The sequence below is a fragment of the Littorina saxatilis genome, linkage group LG1, assembly GCF_037325665.1.
Source record: "Littorina saxatilis isolate snail1 linkage group LG1, US_GU_Lsax_2.0, whole genome shotgun sequence".
NCBI lineage: Eukaryota > Metazoa > Mollusca > Gastropoda > Littorinimorpha > Littorinidae > Littorina > Littorina saxatilis.
Window position 1 is genome coordinate 41,048,642 of NC_090245.1, and position 12,396 is coordinate 41,061,037.

The 12,396-nt window shown below is 41.1% G+C and overlaps 1 protein-coding gene across 9 annotated transcripts in view; it reads left to right on the plus strand.

Annotated features, from left to right (window-relative positions):
• LOC138969376 (CD109 antigen-like) overlaps window positions 1-12,396 on the plus strand; it is a 92,524-nt gene that overhangs the window by 61,864 nt on the left and 18,264 nt on the right. For all 9 annotated transcript variants that reach the window (XM_070342151.1, XM_070342215.1, XM_070342195.1 and 6 more), the window contains exons 19-29: window positions 223-355; window positions 530-647; window positions 1,236-1,349; window positions 1,796-1,861; window positions 2,660-2,803; window positions 3,413-3,563; window positions 3,980-4,156; window positions 5,163-5,259; window positions 5,901-6,063; window positions 9,957-10,034; window positions 11,721-11,898. In XM_070342151.1, coding sequence (XP_070198252.1) covers window positions 223-355; window positions 530-647; window positions 1,236-1,349; window positions 1,796-1,861; window positions 2,660-2,803; window positions 3,413-3,563; window positions 3,980-4,156; window positions 5,163-5,259; window positions 5,901-6,063; window positions 9,957-10,034; window positions 11,721-11,898 — 1,419 coding nt within the window. The remainder of the gene's footprint in view (window positions 1-222; window positions 356-529; window positions 648-1,235; window positions 1,350-1,795; window positions 1,862-2,659; window positions 2,804-3,412; window positions 3,564-3,979; window positions 4,157-5,162; window positions 5,260-5,900; window positions 6,064-9,956; window positions 10,035-11,720; window positions 11,899-12,396) is intronic.

The window sequence follows — 12,396 nt, forward strand, 5'->3', positions numbered from 1 at the left end:
GCCCAAATCCCAAACATGCAGCTGCATGCAAAGATATTGTTTTTCAAGTAACAGGCAGTGCGAGTGTCACAAATTCTGTTCATTGAACTATGAGAGAGTTAACAAATGACACTAAATCGTTATTATATTTATAGTGATGTGCAAAATTCACCCAAAGCCCAGACATGCACCCCAACGAATTCTTCCAACTCACGCTGCAAGTGTTTCTTCCTTTTCACAAAGCAATACCAGAATTTGCCGACGCCTCAGCAAATGCGGGGAGTGCAGGTGGGGCATTGGGTGGGGCGCCACCGAAACAGGTGACCGTGCGCAAGGATTTCCCCGAAACCTGGATCTGGAAGACTGCACAGACAGAGTGAGTGACAGCGTCGTTTTTACATTTTGTCAAGAATTGAGTTGATATGGTGGTGGAGGTAGTGGTGGTTTGTGTGTGTGTGTGTGTGTGTGTGTGGGTGCGTGCATGCATGCATATGTGTGTGTTATGTGTGTGTGTGTAATGATAAAGTTTTGAACTGGTTTGCATTTTCAGCGATTCAGGCAGCGTGTCCTTTGTAGAGAAGCTGCCTGATAGCATCACATCCTGGGTCATCAGCACTTTCGCTGTCCGCGACAATTCAGAGCTTGGTGTTACTGCTCAGTTATTGGAGGTATTAGTCTCTGAGTCTTTCAGTGTAGCGTCTGTCCGTCAGTCTTTCTGTGTCGACATAAAGTTTGTAACACCTCTTAGGCTGATATTGTTTGGTTTCTCGAGAGCTTACCAGGACGATTGGATATGTCATCTCTGTTTTGGTTATAATGCATAGTATATATAATACATTTAATGTTAAAGTCATAAGGTCGTGCATTGGGGTAGAGAAAGAAGGAAAGAGAGGGAGAAAAGCAACACCAGCAGTCCAAACTACAGAGGTATAGCAGTACATACAGTGAGATTTTTCACACAGATGTGAGATGCTCTAATTATTATTTATTTATTTATTTATTTATTTATTTGTTTATGTAGTTATGTGTAAATGTGATTAATTGATTAGTTGATTTTTTTAGTTACTTGCATTATGTATTTATTTATTTCATGATTATTGATTACTTTGGGTTAAGTAGAGTTTGAATGGGTGGGTATGCTTAAAACTCTTCTTATGATCTGCCAGTTTCTTCTGCAAAGTGCTACATACCGATCTCTGATCGCTTTATCTTTGTCTTGCTGTAGTTTTAATGAGTTGAATGTGTGTCTGTTACAGCTCAATGCTTTCAACCCATTCTTCGTCAGCCTGAATCTGCCATACTCTATTCGTCGCACAGAGAAGTTCGAACTGAGGGCCACTGTCTTCAACTATGAGAGTGGCGACCTTGAAGTGAGTTTTGGTAGATACTACAGAACCCCTTTCGAAACCCACCCCCCCTCCTCCCCCACCCCGCCCCTAATTTAGGTCTTCCTCCTTTTTAAGACACTCTTTTTTCTCAGATGTTCTATTTATAACCTCTGTAAATGTACCTCCATTGTAAGAATCCCTCCTTTTTAAGACCTGATGTTCTTAGATTTGTCAAGGTTCTTTGTGGGCACCATTTTTGCCCTGGTTTCTGATTTTGAAAAATGTATTTTTAGCACCAGGGTTGGTGTGGTGTACGTTGCACCATGATGGCGGGAGTGAGGATTGAGTTGTGTGTTTTTTCCCGTTTGAGATGTCTGCATGTGCGCCTCAGAAACTGGGTGAAGGAGGAATGGGGGTTGTTTGAAAGAGGTCGTTGGGAAGGTTGGAAAACAGAAGAATGATGATGATTATGAAATTTTGTTTTGCAGACAACCGTCACACTGGCTGAGAGCAATGACTACACAATTTCGGGAGGATCCGTTAAAACAACAATGGTAAGCTATAGCGCTTTAGTGATCAAGGGACAAGGTTCTCTTCATGAGACATCACTAAATCTTTAGAGAGAAACAAGATGCAAATAAATAAAATTTCAAAAAGGAAAGTGTCAGAGAATTGCTCAGAAAGTTACTATGTGAGTGGAAGAACACCCATAAAGTTAGAAACTTGATAGAGTATCTTAATAGATGAACACCGGAAATAACTCCATCGGGTTTGTATGGGTTGTGAAAGAGTGAATGCCCTTGATTTTCAAGAGGCATTAGTTTTGCACACGTACTGCTCCTTGTCAATGTGTTTCAGACAGCCCCTTGCTAGTGACTGGCCTTTAATGTCACTTGGGGAAAGTTTGACTCACTAAAAGCAAGAGTATTCACTCTTTCACAACCCATACGAACTCAATAGAGTTATTCCCGCACATCGTCTATTAAAACAACCGGAATATGTTATTCAAATCTTGTCAGTTATATATGCATGTTGTGTATAGTGTTGAGCTAAACATGTCTACGATACCGTTTGGGAAAGTTTTTTTGGCAAAATTGACTTTAAGATTAGTCTTCAAGGAACTTTTGCTGTACTGTGTTGTTTTGTTAGTCGGATGTTTAGAACTATGGTAGGATTTGCTCCTTGGAAATACCATTATCATTGATATTATTATAAAGAGCTGGTAATTTTAGACACAACACGATGTCTGTTTTGTTGTAGTTGTTGTAATTGACTATTGTCAAAAAGAAGCGCTCTGTTAGGTATGCATACTTAGCATGACTGTATGGAACACGTACCTTGTGTCATTTCAGGTGAAGGCCAACAATGCTGACAGTGTGACCTTCATGATCATTGCCAGCACGGTTGGGGTCATCAACCTCAAGGTCACAGCAACTGCACAGAGGGCAAACAATTTGCCGATCACTGATGTTGTTGAACGAAAGCTGATTGTCAAGGTAGGATTAACTCCCAATGATGTCTTGGAATTTTCGCAGTTGCAGAGTACACGTTTATAGGCAGAAGGGAGTCTTCCGTACACAGTGTATTTTCACATGTAGAATGTGAACAGTTATTGCGAATTTATACCTGTATGCCTGCATGACTCTTCTCCAATTTTTTATTTGTATTTTTTTAAGTTGCCAAGCACATCATTGTGGGGCTTTTAATCAAAAACATGCATCTGTCCACAATGTATTATCATCCAACCTTCAACATTTACCACTCAAGGAAACCTTGAGTTTGATATTCATTCTAACAGTTCATTTTAACAATACACTTTCGTCGATTTAAATGGCAAGTATACAAGACATATCTATATTCACAACATTAGGACAAAACAGACAGACAGACATACAACACACCATTTGCCTACAAGTAATACCAGAACAAAACAGAACATAATACTGATAGAAAGAAAGAGAGAGACTCTTCTCCACTTTGTTCCTCCCCCCCCCCCCCCCCCCCCCTCCTTAATTTTGCTCCTTGTAAAACACATTTTCTCTGCATTTTAACATTCTTATCCATGCAAAGTTGAAGTTACGTATACTTTTTGTTTGTCTGTTCAGCCGGAAGGAGTGGAGCGAATGCGGGCCATCACTTTCCCCGTCTTTTTGTCGAACGATGGTATGTACAACCAGAACGTCACCCTGGACTTCTCCCCATGGACCTTGGCCGACGTGGTTCAGGATTCCAGGAGAGTCGCTGTCAAGATCACCGGTAAGACTTGCACTTTTTCATGTCATACTCTATATGCCCGATATTTCTGGAGCTCCAATATGCAGATCCCTGAAATACTAGCTATATACAATGCCACCTACTACGCATATCTGTTTTCATTTCTATTGGCTTCTTGCAAGTTTTGAGCATTATAATTTCGGAAATTTTGCAGTTGGCCCCTTAGTATGATATTTTACAGTTTAAAATTGAAGGATTTTACTTTCCATGCCAGGAGGCAAAAAGGCTAATTCATATCCCATTAATTGTTGGGAAATTCAGCTCATTTTCTCCAAGTCTGCCAAATTGATACTGTTTGGTTTAAATAACTGGCTTGTTTTGGACATTTGAATTTTGCAAAACTCAACGGCATCTAGCAGAGAACAGCTGCCCAATTGGTCACTCTGTGAATGTTATAGGTGACATGATGGGTAACGCTCTGGAAGGCATTGACGATCTGGTTCAAATCCCGACTGGTTGCGGAGAACAGAACATGATCACAACGGTCCCCAACATCTATGCCTGGGCCTACCTGGACGCCGTCGATGAACTTTCTGATGACTTCAAGGTCAAGGCCTCGGAATACATGAAGCTTGGTAATTGCCATTCAGTCTTTCTATTTTTAGCCTGTTAACCATATCTTTGTTTTTGCATTTCCTTAACAATTGAAACAAAAACCGTCCCTCATCGAATGTGACTGATGTATAAACTTCCTATGAATGGAAAACTTGTGTAAAGAAAAAAAAGTTCATTTGACTTCTTTTGTTATAATTCTGTCATTTCTTGCGTGTTTTGTTTTTGTTGTTAAAATTCAAAAAAGAACTTGTTGCATGGTTATTTTTGGAATGACACACCTTCTAGTCTATGCTGATTTTTTGCAGTTAGGTTTTAACCCTTAAAGCTCTGAGGAATTTACCAATAACCTATCTCAGTCCTGATGTTAATTAATTAACTTGTCAAATAAAATAATGGCTTTTTAGCTACTGGTAGTAGTACAAAGGCCGCTAGAAATCTAGAAGTCAAAACGAATGTGGCTGGATCATGACAGGAAGGATACCACTTGAAATTTAGCTTGTGACAAGAATGTATGTGTGAGCATTCAAGATTGTCCCTGTCTGCTAACATTTGATTTTTTTTCTGTGCACAGTTTAAGCCTCATATTAAGTGGGCAAAGTCGACTTCAAAAAGCCTACTTCACAAAGCTCGTTGCATGAAGCTTTGGCACTGAGTTTTTGGTAGAAAGACATAGCAAAATCTGTGTAATTATTCAACTTCAGGCGCTAGTAAGGAAGGGTTTTATAACAACAAAGTAAGCCAAAAGTGCAGATTACGCACTTATGAAAGTGTACAAAAGTACCCGTGATTTGAGGCCCCTGTGTTAAGAGGTCACCAGTAAAGCTCCCACGAAAGAACACCTTCTGTACTCCCTCTGTCTTCGTTTTCTTCACCAAAATATATACCTGTAATGACAGGTCACCTGAAAGGTAGGGGCACTTTTGGCTGGCCCCAAGGGTGTCCTTTCATCGCAGATATACCTCTGTATATCACAATGCTGTAATGATGTGATGCTAATTAACGTTTAACATTGTTTTCTTTGTGTAGGATACACCAAGGAAACTCAGCAGTATCGATGGATGACTGGCCAAAATAAAGGAGGTTACAGCGCCTTCGGTACTAGTGACCAGGCTGCTAGCACCTGGTGAGATTTTGTCTCCGTTTTCCATTTGTGTTTCATTATGGAGTCTTCTTCTTCTTCTTCTGCCTCCCTGAGCTTTTCACTCAGGGAGGCAGAAGAAGACGTTACATTATGTTGGGAGTTTTGTGTACCACACTACTCTTGTTTTTTACTCTGCCCCGTGGGCACCAAGACTAACACCTGGCTTTTCACATTTTCTGTTCAGAACCTCTGTAAACGTACCATCATTTGAAGACTCCCAGATCCTTTTCAAGATGGCTGGCCCGCCAGAAATTTTGCTGGCCGGTAAATACCACACAACAAATTATGAGTGAAAGATTTCTTTACACAATTAAAACAGCGGTGACATGCACAGGAGCCTCGTTTTTGTTTCACTAGAACATGGCGATGATTTTGCAGACGGCAGAAGTTCCTGCATATGCAGTGTTTATATGGCTTTTAAACTCGGTAGTACAACCAAACGTTATGCATTTGATCAGATTGTTCACTGGACAGCCGGGCGAGCTGCGAGCGGCGAGCCCGCTGGATTTTTTACTCGCCCCTGGCGGACGATTTGGCCATCCCTAGATTTTCTCAGATTTTTAGAGGTAATAGTAAGTGGATACCACTGTCGCTGAACCTTTCCTTCTCCCTGCTTTCAACAGGTTAACTGCGTTTGTGCTGAAGAGCTTCGCCCAGGCCAAGAACTACATCTCTGACACGGTTGATCTGGATATCCTGGACATGGCTGTGGAGTTTCTCTTCAGACGCCAGAATCCAGATGGCCTCTTCTTTGAGCAAGGCAGGGTTATTCACGATGACATGCAGGTGAGTAGAATCATGGCAGTGCCATGAGATCAATATTATTCATCAGGCAGTAGATTGCTTCAGGCAATAGACATATTTTGAAAATAATATTTTGAAAATAACTTGTGTTTTTATGGGTTGTGGAAGTGATATGCTTTTCTGAGGCAAGCTACATGTGACATTGTAGGCTTGCCTCAGTGTTGCTGTGGAAATAACTCGTAAAAACTTGACAGTTATTTCCGAACATTGTCCATTTGCTAATTTCTGACTTTGTCAAAGCTCCAGGAATCATTTTTAATCTTCCAGATTGCACCAATCTGCACGGTTTTGCATCTGCTTTATTTTTCTTCAGTTTTATAATATCATGCCTGATTGATAACAGAATAATTTATTTTCAGTGAGGAAATTATTTGAAGCCAATTTTGTTAGTTTAGTTTATTGATTTATATAGCTATTCTGATGGACACATGGGGGAATTCGGGGGCTGTGATTGGATGGTCTCAACATCATCATCAAAGCATAATGCTACGGAAGTCGGCCATTTTTGCCAATATCCAAAAGCATAGTGGCAATAACAAAGATGCATGGTTCCGGTTTACCCATCAGTGTACCACACGATGTTAACAATCGACAATCTGCTAACTTCCCGATGAAACAGGACTAAACCAATTATTTTCTGTCCCTAAACACCACAAAATGCCCAATGTCAAACTTTCGCATTCGGCTTTTCTTATATCTCGTAACGCCACACTAAATACCCCACTTCCCCTCTGAAATATTGATGTACAACCCATCGCACTAACATTCATGTAGTCGTTTATAACTGAGGTTGAAAAATTCGCTTCATGACGAGACAAGTATGAATACCATTCACCCAAACTGAAAACTTCGCTGTCGTCTGCTCGCGTTGTACGGATTAGCTGTTCTCTTCTCCTCCCCTTGTTGCATCCTAGTTCTTCAGTTGTTTCTAGTTTTCCGTTGATGTTGTGTTTTGGTCTTCTTCATAAGTTGTCTTGTTCAAAATTAAAAGAACTCAAATTTCTTTTTGTTGTATACGAATGAACTAATAAAAAGCTGTTTAACAGCTGGGTTGTCAAATCGAGTTTTTTTTCCAAAGTCAGTGTGGCGCCTGCGCAAAACTAATGCGCATAAGAAACGGCGTCTGCTATCAAAACCTGAGATCAACGCATCGACGCAAAAACTGTCATTTTGTAAGTTTGGAACAACAAATCAAGGTCAGAACAGCTATATAATCGCTATTGTGTTTTCAGCGTAGCAATAGGGTCCGATATTTAGACTCGAACAAGTATAATGCTGACGAGTCGAAGACGAGTCGCATTATACTTGTCTCGTCTAAATATCGGACCCTATTGCTACGCTGAAAACACAATAGCTGTTAATAATGATTCTGTGGCTTATATCAAATTCTTGTATTAATTGTTTGGAAGTAGAAGGATTATGAAGAAGGGAATGGCAACAACAATAATGATTACAACAACAACAGTGACAACAACAATAACAACAAAACAACTGATAAAAACAAAAATGATAACAATTAACAACAATGATGACAACAGTGACAATGATGATAACAACAGCAACAACAATGACAACACAACAACAGCAATGGCAACAACAACAGCAAGAACAGCAATGACAAAAACAACTACAACAAGCTGAACTTATTTGGCAGTGTCAGTACTGATATATAGTTAATTGTTTGAGTATGATGTCATCAGAAAAACGAAAGCTGCAGCGGTATGCCATTTTCCTTCCCACATCAAGGTAGCCAAGCTTTCAGCTGTGATGTTCGATATATTTACTATGTCTCACTTTGGGTGAAAACAAACAAGTGAATCATTTGTTTTGGTCGGTGCTATTCTCTAGCCATGGTCAGGGAAGTTGTCAGCATTGCTTTGCTGAAATGTAGACTGGTCCTCATCAGAAGTGATTTACACATATAATGATAGGCTTCCATTAGAAAGTTTAAGGTTGTCATCAGGGATTGACGCCTGACCAAAGCACCATTGAAGCATGACGTCATCTCTTCGCATGAATTATGGTATCGGTGTTTCTCTCTTGTTTACTGTAGTTTGCAAATGACCCCCCACGGCTAACAGAGACTACTTGAAGACTCAGCTTCTAATGAAGCTGTTTTTAAATCTTTCGTAATGCAGAGGTTTGTGCCACATAGCATAGCAGACGACAGCCTAACCGGATGTTGTCGCGCGCACGCACTGCTTCACTTCCGAGTGACGCTATGGTCGTCTGCTAGCCCGCATATTTATTCTAGTCGTGGAATACATTTTATTGCTATGTTCTTCTGTGTTGCGTTTGATTTAACTCTTTCAACACGTCCACCCTATGACATGACTATACACTCAGAACGCCTGAGCCAAAGCATATAAATAGCCTGCTGACAACCAAAATTGGGACATTTTGAAAAAAATATTGTATTTTGAAAAAAATATTGTAAAAAAACTAGTACATGTGGAGATTTACTTTTTGCACACAATTAAAGAAAGATCTTTCATTGTTTCAGAAATGTACTTTGTATTTGTCAAAAGGCTTGTTGTGTTTGTGTGGTATGCTATTGAAAATGTCAATAAATAGCCTGCTGACAACCAAAATTGGAAAATTTTGAAAAAAAATATTGTATTTTGAAAAAAATATTGTAAAAAAACTAGTACATGTGGAGACTTACTTTTTGCACACAATTAAAGAAAGATCTTTCATTGTTTCAGAAATGTACTTTGTATTTGTCAAAAGGCTTGTTGTGTTTGTGTGGTATGCTATTGAAAATGTCAACAATTTAAATTAAAAAAAGTCCAGAGGCACCACATAAATACTACAGACATGTTTGAAAATATGCACAAAATGTTGTTAGTGAATACTCAAAAAAGAATTTACTAACCTGAATGAGACAATGAAATGACTGGGTGATGACTATGATGAATATATCCATGTAGAAGAAAAGAAACACTTGCTGTCACAGTATTTACAGTGCCACACTTGGAAGCACAGCTCAACGCAAAACGCCACACCACATTCCAGGCACCAGAATCGAGTCCCATTGCGTTGGGTTTTATCCATAGAAGAAAAGAAACACTTGCTGTCACAGTATTTACAGTTTTTGTATAAATGACTTGTTTAGAACTCGGTTTATGCACGGAGAACATCCTTCTTTGTGTGCCACACTTCGAAGCACGGCTCAACACAAAGCGCCACAGCCATGTGGCCACAGAACATTCCCGGCACCAGAATCGCGTCCGTCCGCTTGCATTGGGTTTTGGCCAAAGTAGCATTGACACCTCGAGCTCTTGATTTGGCTAACTCATTCACCCTCATCACTCACTTATCCATCTATCACAACAACACTGTTTGATGCACACACAGTCACTGCCTTCCTTCTGCACGCCGCTTCGCTTCGCAACAACACTGACAACTCGCGACATTTTGGAATCCTAAATATGAAACTAAGGCATGGGTTGGTCCCGTCAATGACCTGTAGTATCCAAACTAACCAATGAAATCAACTGTTCTGGGAGTTATTTGTCGCGTATGATAATGCAGCCGACCTCTGAACCTATCACGTGGGTTTTCGTATGGAAAATCCCCAGCGTGGTATTTTCCACTTCCAACGCTACTATTATGGCGGTGTGTGGCGAAGCGACTCACGCACCTTACGCACAGATTCTGGCGGCGTGTTGACAACGGCATGATCAGTCAACGCTTGTATTCGGGCGGCGCGGCGCGAAAAAGTTAATAAACCGATGGGTCTCCCTGGTGGCAGGTGGTCATCAAGTAGATTTCTGCATGGTGTTCATCGAGAATTGAACACGGGTAATCTGACCAATCACAGAATCTGTTTTATTCTAAACCCATCTTGATTGAATGAAAATATCCTGTTTCAGGGTGGCACAGGGGCTGGTGATGCCCTTTCTGTCTACATCTTGATCTGTATGCTGGAGGCCAAGGATTATGGCGTGGAGGTAAGTCCAAGGTTTTTATTTCTGTGTCAGTCAAGCTGGAGACATCTCCGAGAATCTAGCTGTGATTGCCTGATGAAAGTGACTGTTTTCTCCCAGAAAAAAAAAATAGGCCCTAGAAGAAAAGTGTCCTCAGAGAAAGTGGAGGATGAATCCGTCTGAGTCCATTTCCACATCTACTTCTGTATGTTCTAGCTGCTAGTTAGTACATGTCATCCAGAATTATATAAATGCCTGAATCTAATTACTTGCTGCATATTGATAAATGTCATTCAAATTGATAAAAATGCACAAATGGTCTCGTACCATACACCTGAAAATCAAATGAAAATGGGACCAAACAAGAAATGTATTAAAAAATGTGTATTTGTTCTCAATATGCCTCTGATACAGTGTAACCTCCCTTTAAAGACCTTGCTTTCTCTGACTTTGGACTTCGCGGTGTCTGCAAGCTCTTGGTGTACCGGCACGGTTGGCCTATTGTAAGGCGTCCGCCCCGTGATCGGGAGGTCGTGGGTTCGAACCCCGGCCGGGTCATACTTAAGACTTTAAAATTGGCAATCTAGTGGCTGCTCCGCCTGGCGTCTGGCATTATGGGGTTAGTGCTAGGACTGGTTGGTCCGGTGTCAGAATAATGTGACTGGGTGAGACATGAAGCCTGTGCTGCGACTTCTGTCTTGTGTGTGGCGCACGTTATATGTCAAAGCAGCACCGCCCTGATATGGCCCTTCGTGGTCGGCTGGGCGTAAAGCAAACAAACAAAAAAAGCTCTTGGTGTCGGCAAATTCACCTCCATTTTAAGAAACCCTCCATTTTAAGACCTAGCTGATTTTCTCTGATGTTTAGAGGTCCTACGACCACGAGAGGCTTGTGTAAATCTATTCAAAGTGTTGTTTATGTGATACGTGGGGGTCTGGTATAGCTCCGTTGGTAGGGCACGGGACTTGTGATTGGTCAGCTTTATGTGATGACTCAGAGATGGTGTCCATGTCTGACAGCGAGTCACAGCTTTATGTGATGACTCAGAGATGGTGTCCATGTCTGACAGCGAGTCACAGCTTTATGTGACTCAGAGATGGTGTCCATGTCTGACAGCGAGTCACAGCTGTATGTGATGACTCAGAGATGGTGTCCATGTCTGACAGCGAGTCACAGCTTTATGTGATGACTCAGAGATGGTGTCCATGTCTGACAGCGAGTCACAGCTTAATGTGATGACTCAGAGATGGTGTCCATGTCTGACAGCGAGTCACAGCTTTATGTGATGACTCAGAGATGGTGTCCATGTCTGACAGCGAGTCACAGCTTTATGTGATGACTCAGAGATGGTGTCCATGTCTGACAGCGAGTCACAGCTTTATGTGATGACTCAGAGATGGTGTCCATGTCTGACAGCGAGTCACAGCTTTATGTGATGACTCAGAGATGGTGTTCATGTCTCACACCGAGTCACAGCTTTATGTGATGACTCAGAGATGGTGTCCATGTCTGACAGCGAGTCACAGCTTTATGTGATGACTCAGAGATGGTGTCCATGTCTGACACTGAGTCACAGCTGTCATTTTGCCAGAGGGGCAGGTAGCTGGTAACACCTCGGTTTGCACACACCTGTGGAGCGCGTGTGACTCATGGTGCTGAATTTGCGAGCGCTGGGACAACACAGTATGAAATGAAATTATATGTGTGCAGATTGATGAAACCAAGCTGTCGAGCGCTATCGAATACGTCAAGGCTCTTAGCAATGGTCAACAGGTCAAACAACGACAGTTTTTAGCAGCCATCACAGCATATGCCCTTGCACTTGATAAGCAAGAAAACCCCGAAACAAAAAAAGGGAAAGTTATGCAGCTTATCCGTGATGTTAACGGTGGGTAAAATGTCATAAAGGGTTGTGTGCTCGGTCGAAATTTTTTAAATTTTAAATGTGTATGGGACGAAAGCACTTTTGTGTTGTATTTCTTCTTAAATATTGGCTTTTTTAATGAAAGCAGTGTTTTGTCAGATCTAGCTGGTCTAAATGGTTCAAAATACCAGTTGTAATCAGTAAATGGAAGCAACAAACTGTTGTCATGTCTGTGTGGTACATTCCTTGTCCAACTCTAAATGCAAGGTTTATGTCTCAGTGGCCACTGCTTAAAGCCACATGGGGGAAATTCTCAAGTGACGTTATAGCCTATGAATGGACATAGAATCTTAAAAAGATCTGAGTTAGCAGATTTTTTGGTTGACCACAACAACAAATATTTATCGTTTGTTCAAGTTTGAATTTCTAATTTCTGATTGGATCCTGTGTATAAAAATCAATTGCAAGGGATGTTGAGTTATGGCCCAGATCAGACACAAATTTGTCCCCATCTTTTCCTTT